The sequence below is a fragment of the Sus scrofa genome, chromosome 1 (genome assembly GCF_054392235.1).
Source record: "Sus scrofa isolate SSC_HxYL_T2T_F1_AM1 chromosome 1, Sscrofa_HxYL_maternal_Yorkshire_Landrace_v2.0, whole genome shotgun sequence".
Lineage (NCBI taxonomy): Eukaryota > Metazoa > Chordata > Mammalia > Artiodactyla > Suidae > Sus > Sus scrofa.
In genome coordinates, this window is record NC_139383.1 from 101,162,057 (window position 1) to 101,189,910 (window position 27,854).

Genomic DNA, 27,854 nt, shown 5'->3' on the forward strand with positions numbered 1-27,854 from the left:
TACACATACAAGTTACATCAACTTGTAAGCTTCAGATATGCAGTTATTATTATGCTTCAGTTACACATTGACAAAATGTTAGAACTATTTAAAATTGAAACAGAAACTTCAGTAAAAGAAAACAAAAAAAATCTCTTATCAGTGTTGATCTACCAGCAATGTCAAACAAATCTTTTCACCTGCAGTTACATGATACCAGTGGAAATTTCATATTAGAAATAAACTAAAGAAACATAAAATATGGTAAGTATAAGTCTAAACATCAAATATCATATTTTTCGTTTAATTTATTTGAGTACACATGTGTCTTTAAGGAAAACATCTTAACTTTTTTTTTAGGGCCTACACCTGTGGCATATGGAAGTTCCCAGGCTAGGGGCTGAATTAGAGCTACACCTGCTGTCCTTTGTCACAGCTATAGCAATGCCAGATCCAAGCTGTGTCTGTGACCTACACGCCAGCTCACAGTAACAACAGATCTTTAACCCACTGAGCAAGGCCAGGGATATAACTCACATCCTCATGGATACTAGTAGGGTTTGTGAGTCACTGAGCCACAATAGGAACTCCCGTTTTTACCATTTTAATCATATGATACCAGTTCATAATAGGTATCTCAGGTTTATGGTAACTTTCTGGATAATGTCAAGGGTTCAGTGTCTACTTAGACCCAGTGGCAGGAAGAGCTTACTGTTAAGAACAAGAGTATTTATCCACAGAGGATGAAAGGGTCTTGCTCTAAAATCCTAAGGGCTTGAGCTATAATCTCCTTTAAGGGCTTTGCAAAAGGCTTCAAATAGCATCCCTATCTGCCATGAACACTTTGAGTACCACTGGGTCTACAGAAACATATGGACCAAGTGATAGAGAAGCTTTCACAGGAGCCTGGACCTGTTGCAAAGCATTCTCTGCTCTGGGCTCCAATCAAAACTAGAAGTTTGTTGGGTCCCTTGGTAAATGGGCCATAGGAACACACTCCAATATGTTGCCTCCAAAATTCAGACAGGCCTACTAGATGTTATGCCTCTTTCTTTGTTGCAGAAGATGCCTGATGCAACTCATTATTCTTTTTTTATTAATTAAGGCATAGTTGATTTACACTGTTTTCCCAACATCTGCTGTACAACAAAGTGACCCAGTCATACATTTATATAAATGTGTACATTCTCAGTCTTCATTTTAGAAGAGATCCCAACACGCTGCATATCATTGGCCCTCTAGAAATTTCAGAGGGAGAAGGCCCCTGAAATCTAGTTGGATTTATTTTCCATCCTGTGATAGGAAAAAACTTTACCAATAAACAAGAGTAGTTTCTACTTCTTGCTTACTAGCACCAATCAGCATCATGCCATCAGTATAATGGACAAATATTATGCTTTTTAGGAGGGATAGGTGATTAAGAGCTCTGCAAACTAAATTATGACACATAGAGTCAAAGAATTTATACACCCCGGAGGTGAGAGAGTGAAGGTGTATTACTGCAATTGCTTGTCTTACTAACAGAAAACAAATAGTTTCTGGTGGGCCTCAAAGACAAGTGTGGAGAAGATAATTACCTCCAGATCAGGGTCCATGGTATGAGATCTTTTGCTCAAGCAATGAAACCACATCTGGTTCATCAGCTTCAAATGAAGACACCACTTGGTTAAGCTTATGATAATCACTATTGCCCTTCAACACCTCTCTTCTGTACCAGTCGAATAGGAGAGTTAAATGGGAACATATTGAGAAGATCCCTGCATCTTTTAAGTCCTTGCCAGTGGCACTAATCTCAGCAATGCCTCTAGGAATGTGCTACTGCTTTTGATATACCATATATGCATGGTCAGTTCTCATAGTTTCCATTTTTATTTTCCCATCATAATACCCCTCACTCCACAGTTCAGGTAACGAATGTGGGGAGTCTGTCAACTGCTAAGTGTGTCTATTCCATTATGCATTCTGGAACTGGGAAAACAAGCACAAGATGGATTCAGGGATTCACTGGGCTCACTGTGAGACAGATATGAGCTAAAACTCTAACAATCACTTGACCTGCATAAAGTTCTACTCTGACTAGAAGGCCATCGTGATATTTTGGGTCTCTACTGGAATCAATGTCAGTTCAGCATCAGTTTTCAGTAGTTTCAGAAAATCATGATTATTTCCTTTCCCCAGTGCAGGAACCCTGGAAAAATCTTTAGGTCCCTTTGGGAAGGGTTGGGGTAAATATTACAAATATAAATTTTGGGGTATTTTACTAGGTGCTTCCTTAAGGGGCACCTTTCATCAAAAGGATTATGGGTCTGTAAACTGGTTCAAGTCTGGGAATTAAGGACCCATGACTACCTATTTTAATGACTTCAGTTAGACTTTGGTTCATTTGATCTGAAAATTTTCTGCTTATACAGATCAAGTAAGAATTTAACAGGTTTCCTATCTATTTTACTTCTAAGAAAACTGTGATTAAGTAGCCAAAGCCATAGGTCTGTGTGAATCAAACTATTCTGATTCTGCTGTCCATTGCAGTAACAAAGACCACATTACTTTTTTTTTTTGGCTGCACCTGTGGCATGTGGAAGTTCCTGGGCCAGGGATTGAACTCACATCACAGCTCTAACCAGAGCCACAGTGGTGACAACACTGGATCCTTAACATGCTGAGTCACAGAGGAACACAAATGACCACCTTACTTTTGAGAGTTGGGTGCTGCCAGGTGGCTTCTACCTTTCTGGGATCCAGTTCAAATCACTACGTTTAGAATTCCCAGTTTAGCAGCTGTGACCTTTGTAAGATCTGGCCTATGGAAAAGACCAATCACAGATATCTTCAAGAATGCTGGGGCTCCCTTCGCAAATGTATATCTCACCTTGCTAGTGAAAGGCATGTCTTTTGCACACTCCCAGTGTGAGTGAATAGATCTTAAATGAGAAATGCACTCTAACATTCCAGCCTCCTTAAGACTTTGAGTCACTTTCCCTATATTAAACCAAGGCAGGTTAGCCATTACCAATTAGCTCACCTTTTGCTCCATGTTTAGCCAACTAACCAAGCAAACCTATTAGAGTTCTTTTTAACTCTGCTATCGGCAACATGAAAGAAGAATCTTGGCTTAGAAGACCCCTAGCAATAAATTTGCTCTGATTCTCTCCACTATTGTCCCTCACCCTCAATAGCCACAAATGTTCCTCATATTACTGTTTACATAAATTAGAGAAATCAGTTCTTTGCAAGAGTAGCATACCTCTACATGAGTCACACTTCATACCTCACCTTTATGGGCTTTGTAGGACTCCTGTGTAGTTATAGGTCTAGAAGGAAAGAAGGGTGTTAGGGGTGGGTCCTGATGAGAATCAGCATTGAATTGCACAATGACTGCCTCAGAAGAGGCCTTAGCACTCCCCTTGGCCAGTACAGAGTTATCTGTGTTACATTTAGAATTATCTCCAACAAAGTGATCAGAATGGTAACACTATATCTATTGGCCAGATAGACTGATCAAAACGTAGAGGATCAATATCCCAACTTCATCAGGGACTTCTCACATGTTCTTGTTACAATTTTAAGGATTCCTTTTATTCTACAATCACAGTGCCCTCATTTTAATAGTAGATAGTCTGTGAGGATGGTGATTCTGCATTGCATTTTCAGAAAATTTATTTCTGCCACTGCTGGAGGTAAGGGCAGGCAATGAAAGTTTGAAGACATTTATGTAGCTCTCATGTTGGGCAGTTGAAGCCATGAGATTATCCTTTCCATTCCCTAATTTGCCCAATGACGTTAGAAGCAACAAATCAGTCTTGTTATATTAATTAGCCAGATTAAAAATGTGTGAAAATATCATACACTTAGCCACCCCGATCCTTGATCCTTCTACTTTATTGCAAGTAACCAATTGTAATAATTGAATAGCTCTATTGTCAGACCACACCACAGACTATCAGTGAAGACTACTAGAATATTACTAGAAATCATCATTGGTGTCTTTAGATAATACTAATGCTTAATCATCTTAGGCATTCAGTTCCAGAGTTGCCAGAACACATCTATATAATTAATCCTTAAAATTTGGATTCCCTACAGCTATTCTCAGTAGCAAAGTCTGCATTAGTCAGGGTTCTCAAGAAAAGCAGAACCAATAGAACTGAGTCAAAGCTGAGTCAGAGCCAGTAGGGAAACCCATGATGATGGGTGTTGTCATTCCTAAGTTTAAATATGATCTTGATAAATGCTAATTCCTAGTGTCTGTACACTTGGAAGTAATATAGAGTGGGTTTAGTGGACATGTTGACTGAACAAATGAAAGCAAAAGAAATGTATCCTCTCAAACAGCATGGTCATGACACCAGGAATTTGAACACGGAATCTGTGGTCTCTGAATTAAAGGCTGGGATTCATTTGCTGCAAATGTGTAGATGTAAGGATGATGCAGGGTTATATAATCTGGAGTCAGGTGCCAATGACTCCATGCAAAGTGGATTGGGAATACATGAGCTGTGATATTGCTATACATGAGATGATAATTGCTTATCAGATATAATTGTAAAGTAACTTATACTTGCACTGGAGCCTGTCCAACGTGAGATATATGGGGATGAAAGTTAACAGTTTACATTTAACGTGAAGATTACATGTGAATATTCCTCTGCATATGTTCGCATGCAAGCATGGAACCGTGTGTGCCTGTGTGTGTGTGTGTGTGTGTGTGTGTGTGTGTATTTGTGTTTGTATACTTGCAAATAAATCCAATACTTGCAGGCTGAATTCTTAGGCCCCAATAACTCAGAATGTAACTGTATTTGGAGACAGTGTCTTTGAAGAGGCAGTTAACTGAACAAGATGGCTTTAGGGTGGGTCTTAGACAATGTAACTACTGATTTTGTAAGAAGAGATTCAGGCACATAAATTCAGAGAACAAATGATAACTTGATGACAGAGAGTGAGGATGCCATCAAGAAATGAAGAAAAGAAGCATCAGAAGAAATTAGTGCTGCCCTTACACTGACTTCAGATATATAGATTCCAGAACAGTGAGAAAATATAATTGTTATTTATTTATTTTTATTTTTTTTATTTTATTTTTTGTCTTTTTGCCTTTTCTTGAGCCACTCCCACGGCATATGGAGGTTCCTAGGCTAGGGGTCGAATCGGAGCTGTAGCCACTGGCCTAGGCCAGAGCCACAGCAATGCGGGATCCGAGCCATGTCTGTGACCCACACCACACAGCTCATGGCAACGCTGGATCCTTAACCCACTGAGCAAGGGCAGGGATCGAGCCTGCAACCTCATGGTTCCTAGTTGGATAAGTTAACCACTGTGCCACGAAGGGAACTCCCAAAATTCTGTTATTTAAACAAGAAAATTCTGTTGTTTAAACAATCTGTCTATGGTACTTTGTTATGTCAGCCCTAGCAAACTAATATTACCATTATTAGCATATATACATATATATGTATACATGTGCATGTATTTGCGTATTTACATATGTATGTGTCTGTGTGTGTGTGTATATAAAACTGCATAGGAGTTCCCACTTTAGTGCAGTGGGTTAAGGATCCCACTCAGTGGCTCAGGTTACTGCAGGGATTTGGGTTTTATCCCTGGCCTGGCATGATGGGTTAAAGAATTAAACATTGTCACAGCTGCTATGTAGATTGCAGCTACCACTCAGGTTTGACCTCTGTCCCAGGATCCTCCTTATGCTTGGTGTGACCAAACAACCAAAAAAACCTCCATAGGTAGTAAGTTGGCTATGATCTTTATTTTAAAATATACAAGAAGGACAGGAAGACATTCATAAACTTCAAGAAAACAAATAATTATAACTTTCTGATATGAAGACAATAAGCATGTTTCAATTTCTTTCAATTTTATGTTTAATGTGAAAAATATACTTTATTAGCAAATCATTTTTTTCCCAAACACTCTCTTCACTGCCTCTTTTACATCCTTGTTCCTCAAACTATAGATGATGGGATTCAGCATGGGAATCACAATAGTATAAAACACAGACACTATCATGTCATGATCCAAGGCATAGCTGGAATTTGGTCTCACGTACATGAAAAGAACAGTGCCATGAAAAATTGACACTCCAGTTAGATGAGAGCCACATGTAGAGAAGACTTTTCTTCTCCCTTCAGCGGAATGCATCCTCAGAATGGCCGACAGAATGAAACCGTAAGAGACCAGGACAATCGATATAGTGGATATCTCAATAGAGCCGGAAAAGTAGAAGACAAGAAGCTGGTTTGTGTGAGTGTCAGTGCAGGAAAGAGCAAGGAGTGGAGGGATGTCACAGAAGACATGTCTAATTTCATTAGATGCACAGAAGGATAGGCTAAAAGTAGCCACTGTGTGTAAAGCACCATGCAAAATGCCACCAATGTAGCAGAAGATTATAAGTGGCACATAGACTCTAGGTGACATTCTAACTGAATATAGGAGGGGCCTGTAGATGGCTTCATAGCGATCATATGCCATTGCAGCCAAGATAAAGCATTCTGTGGTCCCAAAAGTGAGAAAGAGAAACATCTGTGCTGCACATCCAAGATAGGAAATAGTTTTATTCTCTGATAGGAAATTGACCAACATTTTAGGGGTGATAACTGAGGAATAGCAAGCATCCAAGAATGATAAGGCACTAAGAAAACAGTACATAGGGTTGTGGAGCCGAGAATCGATGATGACCAATAAAACCAATCCCAAATTTCCTATCAGAGTAAAAAGATAGATTGCTAGAAATAGGAAAAATAGGAAAACTTGCAGCTCAAAATCATCTGTAAAGCCTATCAATATAAACATGGTGACATCAGTCACATTTTTCATCTGAACGCTGTGTAAATCCATGTCTGATGGCAACCCTGACATTTCAGTTATTAAGTTCTAAAGGCAGTATCCAGCAAAAATAGAGTCCACTCAATTACAAACTCATGTTTGTTTCTAGAAGGGTAGATTAAAATTCCTTGCAGTGAAGGAATGGACAGTGATCATAAAGTTGAGTCCAAGTGGATGCATTTTGCTGTATAAATAAATTAAAGAAATTATTTCATTCTGTTATTGGCTAAATATGTCATGTTAAAATTGTGTAAATTTATGTGCATTAGATTTAATTTCCAGTATATTAATTTACTACATTTTTAATATCACATCATATTAAAATTCACAAAGAAAAATGAATATAGGAATTTTTAATCCAAAAATATTATAATAGAAAATACACATCTGAATGCTAATCCTAGATTTTCTACAACATGCATACAATTTACCATTAGTAAAATGGAGTAAATACTCTTACATCATAAGATTGTATTGAACATAATCAATGTGAAAATTATTTAACTTTAAAATGTCCTAGATTATTAGTTTTTATTTTTCAACTTGTCATATTGCAGGGAGCCGAGGAGATGCAGGAGGCCAGGGAAGGGAACTAGCCTGATGGCACAGCTCCGAGGGCAGGTTTAGAAATATGGAAAATGGCTTACCAGGTGGCACAGTTCCAAGGGCAAGCTCTAAAAACAATGAGGCTCACCTGCTAACCCGACAACAATGGCAACAACAACAACAAAATGAAGGCTTTGCACAACAATGCAAGAATAAAAGTCGCTTCTTGGAAAAATCAGTCTTTCCTGTTATTAACTTATTATTCAGCCTTTCCTGTTATTTGGTATTCTTTGTTATTTTCCTATATTGTGACTCAATAAAGTTGGAACAGTAATAAAATAATAAGAGCTTCACCTTGGTGGAATTCCCCTTATTCAGATCTAATGTAGGTAAAAACAAAGTATTCATTAGTTTGTTACAAGTAAAAATAGGTCTCAGAGGTAGGTAATTGTGGAATGTATAATAGGTTAGAATAGGTTAGACATACATTATTCTTGATGGAAAAAACATAATAATAATCTTGCTTTTAATGAATTTTGTAGGAAGCTTTTAAGTTTTAGGACATTAAGTTCCTTTGATATAAAAAATATTTTTTCATATTGTCCCCAGACCATAATGCTTTGAAGTTAGTACCCCAAGCTTTAATCTAAAAAATGAGTTTTTGTAAATGTCAAATTTTTGTGCTTGTGACCTTTCTAGTTATTAAAGATTAGCTTAAAGCAATAAAGGGTGGTACTTGCTAAGAGTAACCACAAAACGTTTTGTACCAAATCACCTTATTTTCATATAATGTTTTTTTCCGCATGATGTTTTGTACCCGTTATAGTTTTACATGATGCATTGTATCTGTCAGTTTTAATTAAAATTCTTAGGACACAGTGTATATCTACTGTACCATGTAGTCTAAAATTTAACTTTTAAAAATATGATCTAAGCACTGTGATGTAAGTTACAGTTAAGCTGTCTATATAAACTGCTACCCATGCTAATAAAATTTGAGCAGTCCAGTGCCCTGAAAGAAGGGACAAAGAGGCTGTCTCTATGTGCATCCGCCAACACTGTCTATCCCCACAGGAACACCCTGGCTGCTGGAGCTGGACTCTGGTATCATATGAGACAGGCTTTTGCAATCAAATCATTTTATGTCCTCTATTCTGGTTATGATCTCATTTCATTAGTATTTCTGGGTGTGGTGAATGGACTTTATTCTGTAGATAAATGCACCAAGTTTTGCAAACAATGCAGATTATTGTTTTATTGTTGTTTTGGTTTGGTTCTTTGTTTAATAACTTTGCTTCTTGAAACACATAAAACTACATTGTAAACTTTTGGCCTCTGCAGTTTATTTTATGGTTATAGGTTGTCAATTTTTTGTTATTGTTGTTGTTGCTTTTAAGGGCTGCACCTGTGGCATATTTGAGGTTCCCAGGCTAAGGGTCAAATTGGAGCTACAGCCATCAGCCTACACCACAGTCACAGCAACACAGGATCCAAGCCATGTCTGCAACCTACACCACAGCTCATAGCAACACTGGATGCTTAACCCACTGAGCAAGGCCAGAGATGGAACCCACAACCCCATGGTTGCTAGTGGGATTCATTTCTGCTGCATCACAACGGAAATTCCCTGGTTCTCAAATTTTAACTTAATGGCAATTCAAAGTTTTTGTCTATAAATATACTCATTATTCCTACAAATATTGTATATTTTGAGACATATTTCTATCAAAGATAATTTATGGTTATGCCTTTAATGTATCATATTGCTTATGAAGTTTCTATAATTACTATAAAACACAATTGTTCCTCAGTAGGGGTGGGGTGGTTCCAGAGTCCCCTACCCCATAACCAAATGAGAGATGCTCAAGTTTCTTATGTAAAATGGGCTAAGACTATACGTAATTTACACACATCTTCCCATATACATTAAATGATGTACAGTTTACTTATAATGCATAATACAATGTGAATGTCATGCAAATAATTGTAAATGCAATGAAAATGCCATATAAATAGTTGCTGGTGCACTGCAAATTAAAATTTTCGTTTTTGAAATCTGGAAATTACTATTTTCCCAATATTTTTGATCTACAATTGATTGAATCCAAGGAGGTGGAATTTTTGTATCCAAAGGGCAGACTGTAAATATCTCTTGATAATAGATAATAAAACTATTTATAGAAGCTATTGATAAAAGAAGCACATCAGAGTATAAGCTGCAATGTGGTGTTTTATGATTGCTCTCTCTCCCTATGCCTTAAGATTGTTGCTTATTCAGTGGAGTATGAAGAAATAAAAGTGCATAACAATCAAAATATTAGAGTCACCAGTATCTATGTCTAAAGCCTCTATCATTGAAACAATTAAATATTGTATCTGTTGTATTTAGACCAAGATACCAGCATGGTGACTCTTTGTTTTTCCTCTGGATGTTATAGATAAAAACTTATCTTAAAGAGTGAAAAACCTACTGTGCATATGACTAAGTTCTATCAAATGATTTCCTAATGTGAAACACCTATTTTTATGTTATTTTGAGACTTCCAAACATCAAACAGAGGATGAGCAAATCAGTTTAAAACTACTATTAGAAGGGAAAAAAAGTCACATATTTTTATTTTCCGAGAACATCCCTCTCAGATTCATGTAAAAATTTTTTCTTAATATGTACCTACAATAAATAGGTTTTTAAATGTGGGATTTCCAAACTAAGGAAAAAAGCCTCATTTAATCCTTGAAGAATTATACAGTGCAAATATATAATTAAGGCAAATACTGATTTCTTTGTTAATTCAGACCACTGACCTATTACTCATTTAAACATACATATACACAGAAATGTATTATAAAAACTAGTTAAATTCGAATGGTTGCATTACTAATATATCTTATAAAACAATAAATTGTTAACATTAAAATGCATTAATATAGTTTGAACATTAAAAATGTGTTTATGTTGAGTTATCGTGTGGTGAAGTAGGTTAAAGATCTGGTTTTGTGACTGCATTGGCTTGGGTCACTGCTGTGGCACAAGTTTGATCCCTGGCATAGGAACTTCCACATGACTTAGGCATGGCCAATAAATAAATAACAAAAATTTCTTTTTTTCACCCTCTCTTTCAAGAATCCATATACTACATACAAAATATTTACTGAATAGAATCAGATACAAACCGGGACTTGGGTGATAGAAAGAAACAAAGTGAGGATAAATAAAAAATACTCAAGCAAATTTTGAAAAATGCACCAATAGGTCATCTAACTAAAGGAATCCATTAAAATATATGTGTTAGTTGACATACTTTTTGGGAAATTTTAGCTTCATTATGATTCTAACCTTTATTTAACTGATGTGTTTGAAGCAGCACAATTGTGGAAGATAAAAAAATATTATATTTGAATTCTAAGACCTTATATTGAAATCTCAGATTTAACACTTAGTGTGACCTAGGAAAGTAGTTTTATCCCTCAAATAAGAGGATACTAAGATTCATCAAGATTTCTAAGCATGTCTTGTTCAACAACATTAACATGGTCAGACTATAGAATTCTAATTTATGAGATGCATTAAATATGTTTTTTGAAGTGTTAATTATATGCAAAGGATGCTTTCATATGAAATATGACATTTTTTCAAATTTTTCTTAAGTCCAACAAAATAAAAAAGGAGCTATGAAATCAAATTTTTATCAAAGCTTTGAGCTAGGAATGGACTGCAAACCAGAATCTAAGTATCTCTTCTTTTGTTATACTTAAGTTATATCATACACATTACATTAAAACATCATTCTTATGTGATTAAACCCAGTAAATTCCAATATTAAATGATATACAGCATCTAAAATTAATCTCTTTAATTACAACCTGATGTTGGACATGTCAATAACACTTAAATCTCTGTGATAATATTGTCCATAGTAATTTTCTCATAACTCTGATATCTCTGATTTTGTAATGCAAGACATTGAATGAAGATGTATTTTATTGCAAATCATGTTCAATTATAGCAATTATCTACTTCACTGTAAGGAACTGGAGGAATGGCCAATAAAAAAATATGGTTGATTTACTTCATACAAGATGCTCTTGAAACAAGGACTTCTGTCAACTAATATTTAATAAAATTAGAACTAATTGTTTTTATATCTAGCTAATTTTACTGTGAGAGAAGGAGGCTAGAAAGTTGATCTCAAATCTATAACAATGTCATTATTCTGGAAAACTAAAATGAGTTGCATTATTCTGGAAAACTCAAAGTAGCTCTTTGAGTCCTACTCTCAAAAAAGCTGGGAACATACAGTACTAGACATGAAAACAGTATCACAAGCTTTAAGCTTGAGGAAAAGAAAGCTGTGATAACAGCAACCATAAATAGTGTAAGTGGCTACAAGAAGTTATAAATTGCATATACATTATTTCATGTAATCTATATATCTACCTGCAAACTAAATAATTCAGTATTCTTTTATAGATGACACAATTGAGGACCAGCTAGACCTATGAACTGAGCAAGCTCACGTAGTAAATTGCTAGCAGCACCAGGATTATTAAAGTACAAATTTTTCTGTTGCTATACAGTGTGCTGAGCTATTTTCCATTGACTAATCATGACACCCACAATTTTGGAACTGTCATCCCCTAGAAACAATACAAAATAACATGTTTATATATTTGATACTTTTTTTTTCAAATGAAGCTTAGTAGATTAGGAAATTAATATAAAACACACAAAACAAAAACTTTGATGTAGCTTCTAGAGTTATCAGCTAAATAGTGAAATAAATTTTAAATTCACTTAAATCCCTCCATGAGAGAAAAAATAATAATCAAATGGTATATAACCAATAGCTGGTTAATGATTTTCTTTCCTTTCCATAATTTTCCTAAAGTTTAAATACAGCCAATTATTTCTACTCCCCTTATTCTGATTATTATCCCTAATCAAATAAATTAAAATAATTTTCAAATTTATAGCTATTGAGCTAAATATGTAAAGTCTTTCCTATTTCCCATACTGTGTTCCCTTAAATTTCCTCATTCATTCTTTAATTCTGAGTTAACTAAAATAGATATCTCCTAGGTAAATATTAAAACATAAAATCTAGTTTGAGATTCATGGGTATAGCCTCTAAAATATTTTGTAAGTGATGAAAAAAATCTTTCATCTTACCTGAGGAAATGAACTACTAACTCAAAATTATACTCTTTTGGTATAAGAGTCCAATTGCTCAATATTAAGCATTTGGACTCTTATACCAGGTTCTCTGGTTCTTCCTGAAGTCCTCAGGGATGCTTCAAGGACAAAACACACTAATTCACTTCTGGGATAGACAACATGATTTCCTTTTTGTGTGTGATTTAAAAAAGCCTGATTCTATGTGCAATGAACTACATGGTAAAAAATGATTACATGGCTTCACTTTGGCCTCTGGTATAAAATGATGTCTCAGGGGAAGGAAGAGATGCATAGAACTGGAAAAGAGAGCTAATGATATAGGACATAGTCCTAGCTCTGATATTTATAGCTATGCCAATAAGTTGATAATTCACTTTTCCTGAAATCCAGTTCCCTCTTTTGGAGAGTATAAGTTATTATTTTCAGAATTTTATAAGCACTTATATAATGAAATAATATGAAAGCATAACCTAGGGCAGCCTTAATTATCATTAAAGATTACTGTAGATATTTACATTTTAAAGTGCTACTCTTCTAAGTGGTATGAGAGATAGATTTAAGCTTGTTGAGAGTTTAATACTGGAGATATATAAATTAATAAATAGTATCAAAATAACTGTCAAATTTTATGTAGTAAAACATTAGAATATTACAGATCTGGCAGAGATAAAGCTCCAATTTTTGAGTTGTGTTGTCTTGCAGATCCCATGTGATTCTATGGATTATTACCTGGCTTTGTACTAAAAGAAGTTATGTTAATGATTATGAAACTTACACAAATGTTGATATTCTACAGCAAGAGATGCAAAGAAAGAAGAAAGAACAAAAGAAGGAGAAAAAGAAAGAGAGAGAAAGGCTATGGAAAGAAGTGAGGGAGAGAGAAAGGGAGGGAGGAAGGAACAGAAAGAAAGAAAGACAGTGAGAAAAGAAAGGGAAAGAGGGAGGAAGTAAGGAAAAGAAAGAAAGAGAGAGAAAGGAAGGAAGGAAAGAAGGCAGGGAGCAAGGAAGGAAAAAAACAAAGAATGAAAAAATACACTAAACTGAAAATAATCCAAATGTCTATCAACTATTGAATGCATACTGTGTATGCCCTTTGTCTTTACTCATTCTTGAGCATGTTGTTTTATGCTAGAATATCTGACATAGCTACAGTGTTGTCCTGACAATAAGAAACAAAATTTTCTTCAAATGTCATTCTTAGCAAATTAGTCTATCATACCCAACAAACGCATGATTAGGACCCATTTTACTGAAAATAAATAATCACTTATTTAATAACAAATATCATAATAATACCACCCTAAAAATCATTTTGAATATCTTTGTTCCTTTCCTTACTTACTTAGCTATTACATGTTTTGTTTTGTTTTCAAAAAGACATTGGTTAATAAATGTACTGTATAGAAAGTCTTTGGAGAATAATTTATGAATGACTCTAGCTTGTATTTTCAGAAATTTTACCCATTCAACACATCGATGTTAGTTTTTCAGATGTAAAACTTAATCTAATTAAAAATTAGCTTTAGACACTTTACAGAAAGATACTGTATGATTTTGTGTATGGTAACAATTTTTTTTAATGTTTACTCCCCCCAAATTCTAAACTAGGAGAGATTGATCTACCCTAAGAATTGAAGTAGACATCTGAAAAAGGTCAGGTTTTTTTCTTCATCATTTTTTTAATTTCTCTGTTCTACTCTTCTACCGATTAGCCTAAATCTCTGTAGAAATGCTTCAACATATGGCAGAAACATGTTAGTGACATCTCCAGAGTTTTACACCTTATTATTTATTAAATAAAAACACATGAATGTATCCTTTCTTTTTCAAGGAAATAATATGATGTGGATTTAACTATTTTTAACTATTTTGCCCCAATATAGAATTATCTATTTACCAAGATTTCTTGACTTAAGTATGAATTCTTTAGTTGAAGAAATATTAAGAGAAATTAAAATCAATGTACTAGGAAAATTTGTTGCATTATTTTTTCTAACACTTCCTGGTTGAGAAAGATGGCACATGAAAAGCAAGAGTCATTTTAGGGTCTAAACAAACAAAGAGCAATAAGCATTGTTAAGAAAACCAAGTCTTTTCTTTCCTATAGATGTTTTCCTTGAAAACACTATTGACACATTTACATTCATTTTCAATTGAACTGGACTGGTAAATAATGAATGAGGCTCCTTTTAAAAAAATCTATCTCTTCATTAAAAATCATTGTAAAAACAATTTATTTTTGACATAGCCTTTTTTTGCTGTTGTTTTTAGGGTTGCACTGGTGGCATATGGAGGTTCTCAGGCTAGGGGACAAATCTGAGCTGTAGCTGCTGGCCTACTCCACAGCCACAGCAACACCTGATCTGAGCCACATCTGTGACCTACACCACAGCTCGTGGCAATGTTCATGGCAACACTGGATCCTTAACCCACTAAGCATCCTAGGAATCAAACTTACGTCCTCATGAATACTAGACATTCTCCTTTCCACTGAGCCATGATGAGAGCTCCAACATAGCCTTAACGTGTCCAGCTAGTTCTTCTGTTGTTTAGGTACATATCATGGCATCATTAAAATCATCTAAAAAGACAAACATGCAAGCAAATCAAAGCACTAATTTCAGAGGTGAGAATGTTAAATGAGAGTGACTATTGGTCACATGGCTCTATATGGTGCTGATCTAGATGATTAATAGAAGAAAATATACAAAGAAATTTGGTTTTGTAAAAATAATGGGCTGGCTCTATTCCAGTTTTCCATTGTTACACAAAAATATTAGCTTAGAATAATTTTTTTCTGTATCTCATAAATGCTTGGGTCAGGAATTCAGACAGAGCATAGTTAGGGGATTATTTTGTTTCATGTGGTATTAACTGTGGTTGCTCAGGGATATTCAGGTGATGACTGCTGTAACAAAGAACATATAAAATGACTTTGTATTTCTAAATGATATAGTTACAATGGTGTATTAAAGACAAAATCCAGTTGTGTGTAACTTTTATCCTATTGGGGAAAAAATAAAATTGTGTTATTCAATATTTAAAATAATAAAATAAATCAAGTTCAAACTTGTGAATGAGCTTGTATTTGCAGTATTTAGGTGGTGTTAAATTTAGTGTGGATGATCAGAGATTAAGTATTTTCCCCTACCATAACTGGCACTTAATGTACCTCATTTATCAATAAGATTTACAGCTAGAAAACAGATTTAACTTATGATTATGTTAACAAAATAAAGAGGAAGAAGATGCAAAAGAAAATGAAGAAGAGGATAAATAAAAAAATTTTTTAAAATATAATTAAGTGCAGGCCAAGAAGCAGGGAAAATGTGGAGAGTGAAAATTTCTATACTTATATATATATACTTATATATCACTTATATATACTTATATATACTTATATAAGTATATATATATATATACTTATATATCACTTTGTCATGTGATATATATAAAGAAAATATATTACAAAATATAAAATGAAATTATCACAGATTATGAATTAGTTTAACATGTTTTCTGAATATAGTAAATAAATAAAAATCAGGAGTTCCCATTGTGGTACAGTGGAAACAAATCCAACTAGGAACCATGATGTTGCAATTTCCATCCCTGGCCTTGCTCAGTGGGTTAAGGATCTGGCATTGTCATGAGCTCTGGTCCTGCATTGCTGTGGCTGTGGCATAGGCCAGCAGCTGTAACTCTGATTCGATCCCTAGACTGAGAACCTCCAATGTGCCATGGGTGCAGCACAAAAATGCAAATAATAATATAAGTTGGTTTCCATATAAAAGATACAAATATAGGTGAATACTAAAATACAATGTAAATATGATTAAATATATAAACTACTTAAGAGTAATTCTAATAAAAATGTGTGAGAAGACTATCCAATAAATTATAAAATAATTTGAGGAAAATTTAAAAGAAATAAATGGATTGATATATCATGTTCCTGTGTTGATTACTGAAAAGAAGTCAATTTTCTCTGATATTAACCACAGATTCAGTGACACACAATAAAATCCCATCTGTGTGTGTAGAGGAGAGGGATGGGAGGGTATGTTTGTGTATAACTTCAGTTGATTGTAAAATTATTATGGAAGTGACAACAACCAATAATAGCCAAGTCATGCTTGATAAAGAGCGAATAAACACACTTCCTATTATGGAATCAAGACTTATCATAGTGCTGCAGAAATCTAATGTGATAGTAATTCAAGGAGAAAAAAAAGGAAGAGTGGAACGAAATATATATCCCATCACTCACAGGACATAGGTGTAAGTGTGCTGAAAAATAAGGAAAGAAAACAAAACAAAACTTAATCCTTAAATCACATCATTTATGCAGAAAATAACTCCAGGTAGTTTTTAAAATTAAATATAAACTATCACACAGAAGAGTATTTAAAGGATAATATAAATAATCTCCATTATTTTTGCAGGGAATTACAAGCCATAGGCAAAAATTAATAAATTGGACTGCATTGAAAAAGAAATAAACTTTATTCAAATAAGGTGGTCAGAGTGAAATTTTTCAGCACAATGTGTTTAAGTATACAACTTATAAATAAATGCTCCATATTAAAATCATAGAAAATGCAAAAGAAAACTTGACAAGAAATTTGAACAAACATCTTATTTAAAAAAAAATCCTAATGGTTAAGAAACAACAGAAGATAACTAGGAAAATTAAAATGACATTCATGACAAGTAAGATCCATGATTGAGAACAAACAAACAAAAACCCCAATCCAAGGTCATGATACACCCATCAGAGTAACACAAACTTAAAAAGCCTGATCATAGCAAGTATATAAAAGATGTGGAGTCATTGGAACCCTCATTCAATGCTGCTGCATAAATTGATACTCAATTATTAAGTACATGCCTTAATCTGGAGAATCTTCTCATAGGTGTGTGTCCAGTAGAATACCATGCATATATACAAGAATGTTCATCTTAGCATCATTCATACTAGTAAACATTTATCAAATTAAAATGGAAAAAAATATTGTGCTAATTTCACATAAAGGAAAAGAAGAGAGTGATAAAAAATGAACAAAACATTTGAGATGAATAAAACATGAGATTGTGCAAAATAAGGCATAAACACAACATGTATGTCTTTAGATCAGGATAGAAGACAATATTTAGGATGCCTACTGATTCAATGACTCTTACTGGGCAGAGGATGAATGGGGTATCTATGTCCCACATATTTTTCTATAACTGACTTGAGCAGGGGTTACAGAATGTTTGCTTTATATAGATTCACATGGCTGACAATTCATAATTTTTTTTTGGAGTGCATATGATTTGAATCAAATAAAACAGTGCCTAGAAAAGATGAAGAGAAATATATCAAAATACTCACACATGAAATTTTTTCTTTTAGTTTTTGCTCTATTGTTTAAATTAACCTTAATCAATACATCACATTCATAATAAAAGCAAAAACCAAAGGCTCTTTACTCTTTTAATGGCATGCTTCTATTTTAGTCCGAAACCAAATCAGTCAAATCAATTTCCCTTTTCTTCAAGACAAACAAACAAATAATTGACTTAAAAATCAATTTTCCAACATTGGTGATACTTCTGCACTATTTTGAGACTAAATCATGAAATCTATAAATGGACATACTTAAAAACAAGCTGCATAAAAATAGGATCATTTAAAACAAGTAGAGAATTAACTTATGATAGTGATACACAGGGTCACAGCAAGCCTTATTTTCCTGCTGAAAACACTAGACAAATTTGGATAAATTATAAAAATTCCATTTTGAGGTCATCAAATACTTTTGGGAGAAAGAGTAGATGACAATATCAAAATGGAAGCCTATTGACACAGGATTAAGATGGAGTAGAGGACTGGAGCTCACCCTCTCTCATAAAAGCAAGAAAATTACCGCAATCAACTACTGAATCACCCTCAACTAAATAGACTGCAAAATACCAAAAAAAAAAATCCTACTCCAGAAGACAAAGAGGAGGTCACATCAAGGTGGTAGGAGGGGCAATTATTCAATATAAGCAACCCCATACCTGCCAGGTGGGGGGCAAACAGACTGGAAAGTAATAGTATCACAGAGAATCACCTGTGGGAGTAAGAGTTCAGAGCCCTACATCAAGTCCCCATGCCTGGGGACCTGGCATTGGAAGAAGGAGTCCCCAGGGTATTTAGCATTGAAGGCCAGTGGGGCTTGCATGCAGGAGATCCACAGGACTGGGGAAAATGATGACCCCATCCTTGAAAGGCACACACAGGGTTTAATGAGCACTGGGTCCCGGGGCAAAGCAGAGATTCCATAGGAATCTTGGCCATACCTCACTGAAGTTCTTGGAGGATCTCCTGGGAAAACAGGGGGTGACTGTGGCTCATTGTGGGGAAGGATACTGGAGGGAAAAGTCTCTGGAATAATCATCAGTGTGTGTTCCTCTAGAGGTGGCCATTTTGGAAAAATATGGCCCCACCCATCATATCTGAAAAGCCTGAGGCCATACAATAATCCAGGTGGGAACACAGCTCTACCCGTCATCAAACAGGCTGACTAAAGCCCTTCCCCCCAGACACACAGTTGCCTCAAATCTCACCCAGAAAAAACCCCACCCACCAGAGGGATGAGAATCAGCTCCCCCTACCAGTAGGCAGGCACCAGTCCCTCCCATCAGCAAGCCTATACCAAGCCCCTGTACCAACTTTAGTCACAAAGGGGCGAGGCAGACATCAGAAGCAAGAGAGACTACTAACTCTATTGTCAGCAAAAAGGACACATACCAAAAGTCTACACAAATTGAAAAGGCAGAGAATTAAGACTGAGATAAGGGAGAAAGAAGAAACCATAGAAAAACAGCTAACTGATCTGGAGATTATCAAGCTACATGAAAAAGACTTCATACTGATGATAATGAAGATGATTCAAGACTTTGGAAATGAACTTGAGGCAAAGAATGAGAAATTACAAGAAACATTGAACAAAGAAATATAAGATTTAAGGATTGGGCAAGAAGAGATGAAAAATACATTAATGGAAATAAAACATTCATTAGAAGAAACAAAAGCAGAATACAGGAGGCAGAAGAACAAATGAGGTGGAACACAGACTAGCAGACATCACTGATATGTCAGAAAGATAGAAAAGAAATGAAGAAAGTCTAAGAGAACTCTTGAGATAATGTTTAACACACCAACATCCATATTATAGGGGTGCCAGAAGAAGAGAGAGATAAAGGGACAGAAAAAATATTTGAAGTGATAATAGCTGAAAAAGTATCTAACATGGGGAAAGGAATCACTCATTCAAATCCAGGAAGCACAGGTACCATATAAAATAAACCCAAGGATGAACACCCCAAGACACATACTATTCAAACTGACCAAAATTAAAGACAAAGAGAAAATATTGAAAGAAGCTAGGTAAAAGAAACAAATTACATACAAGGAAACCCTGATATGGTAATTGCAGACTTTTCAGCAGAAACTCTACAGGCCAGAAGGGAGTGGCATGAAATACTTAAAGTGATGAAAGGAAAAAACCTTTAACCAAGATTATTTTACCAGCACGGCTCTCATTCAGACTTGATGGAGAAATAAAAAGCTTTACAGATAAACAAAAGCTAAGAGAATTCAGCACCACTAAACCAGCTTTACCACAAATACTAAAGGAACTGCACTAATTGGAAAAGAAAAGGCCACAACTAGAAATGAAAATACTACAAATGACAAGGCTCACCAGAAAAGGTATACATATAGTAAAGGTAAGAAATCATCTGCACACAAATATACTACAAAAATCAGAAACTGTTAGAAGAAGTGAGTACAAATGCAGGACACTGGAGATGCGCTTGCAATTAGGAGACCAACAACTTAAAACAACCTTGTATATATAGAGAGTCCTATATCAAAATTTCAGGGTAACTGCAAACCAAAATCTACAATAGATACATACACAAAAAATAAAAAACAACTCAAATACAGCACTAAGATAGTCATCAAACCACAAGAGAAAAAGGGAAGAAAAAAGACCAACAAAAACAAATCCAAAACAGTTAATAAAATGGCAATGAGAACATACATGTAAACAATTGCCTTAAATGTAAATGCACTAAATGTCCCAATCAAAAAACATAGACTGGCTGAATGGATACAAAAAATAAGACCAATATATATGCTGTCTTCAAGATAGCCACTTCAGTTCTAGGGACACATACAAATTGAAAATGAGAGGATGGCAGAAAATATTCCATACATACAAACAGGAATCAAAAGAAAGCTGGAATAGCAATACTTACCTCAGAAAAAATAGACCTTAAAATAAAAAATATTATAAAATACAAAGAAGGATATTACAAAATGATCAAATGATCATTCCAAGAAGAAGATATAAAAATTGTAAATATATGTGCACCCATCATAGGATCACCTCAATATATAAGGCAACTGCGAATAACTTTAAAATGAGAAATTGACAATAACCCAATAATAGTGGGGAAATTTAACACCTCGCTTGCAGTTATGGACAGATCATCCAGACAGAAAATCAACAAGGAAACACAGGCCCTAAATGATGCATTAGACCATATGGAATTAATAGACATTTATAAAATATTCCACCCAAAACAGCAGAATATACATTCTTTTCAAGTGCACATGGAACATTCTCTAGGATTGATCCATTCTGGGCCACAAATCAAGCCTCAGTATCTAAGAAAATTTAAATCATATCACGCTTCTTTTCCAAGGACAGCACTATAGGATTGGCAATGAACAAAAAGAAAAAAACTACAAAAAACACAAACACATGGTTACTAAACAAGATGCTACTAAGCAACCAATGGATCACTGAAGAAATCAAAGAGGAAATTTAAAAAATATCTAGAAGCAAACAAAAACAAACACAAAAAAATCCAAAACCTATGGGAAGCAGCAAGAGCAGTTGTAAGAAGGAAGTTTATAGCAATACAAGTCTACCCCAGGAAACAAGAAAAAGCTCAAATAAACAACTTAACTTTACATCTAAAGCAACTAGAGAGAGAAGAACAGACAAGACTTCAAGTTAGCAGAAGGGGAGAAATCGTAAAGATCAGAGCAGAAATAAAATAAATAGAAACAAAGAAAACCATAGAAAATATAAATGAAACTAAATCCTGGTTCTTTGAAAAGATCAACAAAATTGATAAACTCTTAGCCAGACTCATCAAGAAAAAAAGAGAGAGAGAACTCAAATCAATCAAATTAGAAATGAAAAAGGAGAAGTTACAACCGATATCACAGAAATACAAAGGATAATAGACTACTACAAGCAACTATATGGCAATAAAATGGACAACCTAGAAGAAATGGACAAATTCTTAGAAAAGTACAATCTTCCAAGACTACACAAAGACAAAATAGAAAAAATGCATGGACCAATCACAAGCACTGAAATTGAAACTGTGATTTAAAAACTTCCAACAAACAAAAGTCTGAGACTAGATGGCTTCATAGGCAAATTCTATCCGACATTTAGAGAAGAGCTAATACGTATGTTTCTGAAACTATCCCAAAAAATTGCAGAGGAAGGAACATTCTTGAACTCATTTTTTTGAGGCCACCATCACCCCGATACCAAAACCAAAGATACCACAAAAAAAGAAAATTACAGGCCAATAACACTGATGCAAAAATCCTTAACACATTACTAGGATTGTGCATCATGATCAAGGGGGATCTATTCCAGTGATGCAAGGATTCTTCAGTACCCACAAATCAATCAGGTGATACTCCACCCTAACAAGCTTAAGAATAAAAACCATTTGACCCTTTCAAGAAATGGAGAAAAAGCTTTTGACAAAATCCAACATGCATTTCTGATTAAAAAAACCCTTCAGAAAGTGGTCATAGAGGGAACATACCTCAACATAATGAAGGCCATATATGACAAACCCACAGCTAACATCATTCTCAATAGTGAAAAGTTGAAAGAATTTCCACTGAGTTCAGGAACAAGACAAGGATGTCCACTCTCACCACTACTGTTCAACATATTTTTTGAAGTCCTAGCCATGGAAATCAGAGAAGTAAAATAAATAAAATGTATTCAAATTAGAAAAGAAGAAGTAAAACTATAATTGTTTGCAGATGACATGATATTACACCTAGAAAACCCTAAAGATGCTACCAGAAAACTGTTAGATCTCATCAATGAATTTGGCAGAGTTGCAGGATACAAAATTAATATACAGAAATCAACTGTATTTCTATTAATAATAACAAAAATCAGAAAGAGAAATTAGGGAAACAATCCCATTTACCATCACACCAAAAATAATGAAATACTTGGGAATAAACCTACCTAAAGAGACAAGAGACCTGTACTCTGAAAAGTATAAGACACTGATGAAAGGAATCAAAGATGACACAAACAGGTGGAAAAATATAGCATTCTCTTGGATTGGAAGAAATAATATTACCGAAATGACTATACTACACAACACAATTCCTAAAAAATTACCAAGGACATTTTTCACAGAACAGGAACAAATTTTTTCTTTGTCTTTTTAGGTCCACACCCATGACATATGGAGGTTCCCAGGCTAGGGGTCAAATGGGAGCTGTAGTTGCTGGCCTATGCCACAGCCACAGTAACACCAGATCTGAGCCATGTCTGCTAGCTACACCACAGCTCCTGGCAATGCCGGATCCTTAATCCACTGAACAAAGCCAGGGATTGAACCCACAACCTCATGGTTCCTACTCTGATTCATTTCTGCTGCGCCATGATGGGAACTCTGAACAAAATATTTTAAAATTTTTATGGAAGCACAGAAGACCCAGAACAACCAAATCTATCCTGAGAAAGAAAAATGAAGTGGAGGAATCAGGCTCCTTGACTTCAGACTATACCACAAAGATACAGTCATCAAAACTATATAGTACTGACACAAAAACAGGAAAATAGTTCAGGGGAACAGGATAGAGAGCCCAGAATTAATCCCACTCACCTACAATAAATGAATCTATGACAAAGGAGGCAAGAATATATAATGGAGAAAAGACAGTCCCTTCAATAAATGGTGCTGGGATAGCTGGAAGCTACATGTAAAAGAATGAAAGCAGAACACTTCTTAACACTGTACACAAAAATAAACTCAAAATGAACTAAAGACCTAAATGTAAGACTGGATGCTATAAAACTCCTAGAGGAAAACATTGGCTGAACACTCTCCAACATAAATAATAGCAATATTTTCTCAGATCCACCACCTAAGAGTAATGACAATAAAAACAAAAATAAACAAATGGGACCTAATTTAACTTAAAGTTTCTGCACAGCAAAGGAAATCCTAAACAAAATGAAAAGACAGCCCAGAGAATTAGAGAAAAATGAAGTGACTGACAAGCAATTAATCTCCAAAATGTATTAACACTTCCTGCAGCTCAATACCAAAAAAACAGAAACAAACCATCAAAAAATGGCCAGAAGATCTAAACAATTTTCCAAAGTATACATACAGATGGCCAAAAAACACATGAAGAAAATGGTCAACATCACTAATTTTATTAGAGAAATGCACATCAAAACTACTATGAGGTACCACATTACACCAGCCAGAATGTCCATCATCGAAAAGTCTATAAACACTAAATGCTGGAGAGGGTGTGGAGAAAAGGCACCTTATTACACTGTTAGTGGGAATGTAAATTGGTGCAACCACTGTGGGAAACAGTATGGAGATTCCTCAGAAAACTAAAAATAAAATTACCATTTGATCCAGCAATCCTACTCCTGAGCATCTATGACTCAAAAAGATACATGTACTCCAATGTTCATTGCAGCACTACATACCATAGCCAAGGCATAGAAACAACCTAAATGCCCATCGACAGAGGAGAGGATAAAGAAGATGTGGTACATATTCATAATGGAATATCACTCAGCTATTAAAACGAACAAAATACCAGCATTTTTAGCAACATGGATGGACATAGAAGTTATCATGCTAAGTGAGGTTAGTTAGACAGTGAGACACCAATATCATATGCTATCACTTACATGTGGCATCTAAAAAAAAAGATACAGAGTTCCCCTCGTGGCTCAGTGATTAACGAATCTGACTAGGAACCATGAGGTTGCAGGTTCGATCCCTGGCCTTCCTCAGTGGGCTAAGGATCCGGCGTTGCTGTGAGCTGTGGTGTAGGTTGCAGACACGCCTTGGATCCCAAGTTGCTGTGGCTGTGGTGTAGGCCGGTGGCTACAGCTCTGATTCAAACCCTAGCCTTGGGAGCGGCCTTAGAAATGGCAAAAAAAAAAAAAAAAAAAAAAAAAAAGATACAAGGAACTTCTTTGCAGAACAGATAGTGACTCAAGGACTTTGGAATATTGATTTCCAAAGGAGACAGTTTGGGGGGTTGGGGAATGGGCTTGGGTTTGGGGATGAAAATGCTACAAAATTGGGTTGCGATGATCATTGTACAACTATCAAATGTAATACAACTCATTGAGCTAAAAAAAAATAAAAGCCCATTAATCTGAGAGACAACTCAAGTGATCATTCACACTTGGTTGGTTTATAGTCTTTTGCATGTGTAAACAATGTTGCCAAATGCAAAGTTGCCTAAATTTATATTCTAACAAGTTTTATTGATGAAAAGGAGTAAGTGATGGTTCCTAATTCCTCTCCACAGGGTTTGGGCTTTTGAACTTTCAAAACTACTGTAGCAAATGTATTTTAACACTAGATTATATAGGATATTATTTTAGGCTTTCTTATAAACTAGATCTCTGTCCTCTTAACTATCGTTCCTTTTTTTTTTTTTTTTTTGAATGATTTAAGTATCCTCCAAGTGTTTAAAGGAGATTTTTCCCCCTTTGTCTGTGAACTATTACTTCATGTATTTGGCTCATTTTTCTATTTTTGTTTTATTTTGATTTCCTGATAATTAAATAGTGGTTATTAATAAAGGCAAATAGTACTTACCTGATCTATCATGTTTTGTCATCTTTATCAATACATTTTATCTTTACTTTTATAACAAGTTTGTTTGTACTCATTAGAATTATTTCTGTGTATTTTTGTCAGTTTTTGTGTTCTGTATTTCCTGACGTTTCCCCTGCTGTCCCAATACCAGTGTTTTTTAAAAGTCCAATTTCTGTGCTATTCTTATTATATGATACATTTTCATTTCTCTTAGAGTTTTTTTGTCTCAGTGTTGTGTTTTATATCAAATTTGTATGCTATTCTTATTATATGATACATTTTCATTTCTCTTAGAGTTTTTTTTTTTTCAGTGTTGTGTTTTATGGCATCAGAAGATTTTTCTATTTGTGACTGATACTACTTTTTCCACTGTTTTAGGACACTTTCCAAGCATAGCTACTCTTGGATGAGCACCTGCAGGGGCTCAGCTCTGGTTGGGCTCTCACTCCCTTGCTGTGCTTTGTCACATCTTGTCCCCATGTGAAGATTCTCTCACCACTCGCTCCTCACTTGCTTTTCACCCTCTCTGCCACATGGCTCCAAATACTCTGTAATTACCTTCATATTCATTCTCTGTTAGCACATTACTGTAGAAGTTCCCTCTCTTGGAACTATTTTCTCTTCTAATGATAAACACTTTGAAATCACTTTTTACTAAATAACAGGGAAAAAATCCTACTTCTTGACATGAGGAACTGGCTGGAAGCCAAAAATGTTCTTAAACAATCTCAATGTTGTAAATAATTGTCTTTTCCAAAATTGAAGCCCAGGAGACACAGACTATGCTCCTGGCATCTTTCCCACTCTCTCATTTGGGAAATTAAAGTATTTTATTTTATTCCACATAAAGTTTGGTACTATTTCCACCTAAAATTTCATTCATCCTGGAAATGAATTGAGGAAAGATAACATGATGCTGAGTTGGAAAGAAGAGTATTTCCTCTATTAATATTAACAATGATTCCAAAATTAATTTTTAATCTAGGTATAATAATCCAACAGCTGGCTCTTGGATTTCATTTGTGCCCATATAGAAACCAATAATACAATAAAATATAAGCTTTATAGATTAAAATAGTATTTGTCATCAGGACATATACAACTACTACATGTGCAGAACCCTGAATACTCATTAAGGAATCTACTATAGATGTGTTTGTGTGTGTGTGTGTGTGTGTGTGTGTGTGTGTACACATATATATATGTGTGTGTGTGTGTGTGTGTATGTATATATATTCTTTCTCTCATACCATCTTCCATCAAGTTCCATGCCAAGAGATTGGATATAACTTCCTGTGATGTGCAGTAGAACCTCACAGATCTTAATGTGGGTGCCCCCTTCCACATTTCACCTGGGCATCTCTTGGCTCACCACTTGCTCCAGCCTGTTTTCAACTCTCTGTCCTGGTGGGATTGGATACTGTCCATCAAGTTTAGTATAGGTTTTATGTAATGAGTGCAGCCCTCCCTGAATGGATTGAATGGAATTATTACCACCTGCTAGTTGTATGAATTCATGCAATTTACACATTCTTCCAGGATGACAGTTCTCCCAGCCAACTACTGTTGCAACATTCTGACTGTCCTGTGACTTAAATAATTTAGTGTACATAAAACGACTTGTACCAGCTCTGGCATTTATATGAAGTCAATATAAGTGTTAGTTACTATTATTATAATGAAAGAAACTAAGTTTTATTCTTCTAGATTTTAATCAAAATACCACACAACATGAAATACTGCTCTAAAATTAGCTTTTCTTTGTATCATGTGATTACTTTGGGAATGGAGTGTGATTTAAAGCAATGGTTAAGGGAGTTCCCATTGTGGCTCAGTGGTTAAAGAAACTGACTTGTATCCATGAGGATATGGGTTCCAATCCCTGGCCTTGCTCAGTGGGTTAAGGATCTGGCATTGCCTCGAGCTGGGCATAGGTCGCAGACATGGCTTGGATCCTATGTTGCTATAGCTATAATGATTGTGGCATAGGCCAGTGGCTACAGCTCTAATTCAACCCCTAGCCTGGGAATTTCCATATGCAATGGGTGCAGCCCTAAAAAAAGACAAAGACATAAATAAATGAATAAATTAATTAATAAATTAATTAATAAAGCAATGGTTAAGTATATGAAAATCCCAAACAAATCAACTTGCAAGTTGCAAATTCTCCATGAATGTTCTGACAATATTGGTTGTTGTAATATTATATTTACTCTGTGTAATCCAACACCTATGCTATGCATCACCATTCAGGTGTTAGTGTTGCAATTTGCCTGGTTGATTTTTTTTTCACCTTTATTGGACATTATGTTATCTGAGAGGTAAAGACTGTGACTGTTTTCCTTCCTGGGAT

General features: G+C 35.1%; 1 protein-coding gene across 1 annotated transcript; it reads right to left on the reverse strand.

Annotated features, from left to right (window-relative positions):
- Positions 1-5,877: 5,877 nt before the first annotated feature.
- LOC100738443 (olfactory receptor 5T17-like) lies at positions 5,878-6,849 on the reverse strand. The gene has a single exon (XM_013987641.3). It carries the CDS (start codon positions 6,847-6,849, stop codon positions 5,878-5,880), a length of 972 nt encoding a protein of 323 aa, XP_013843095.3.
- Positions 6,850-27,854: the final 21,005 nt, after the last annotated feature.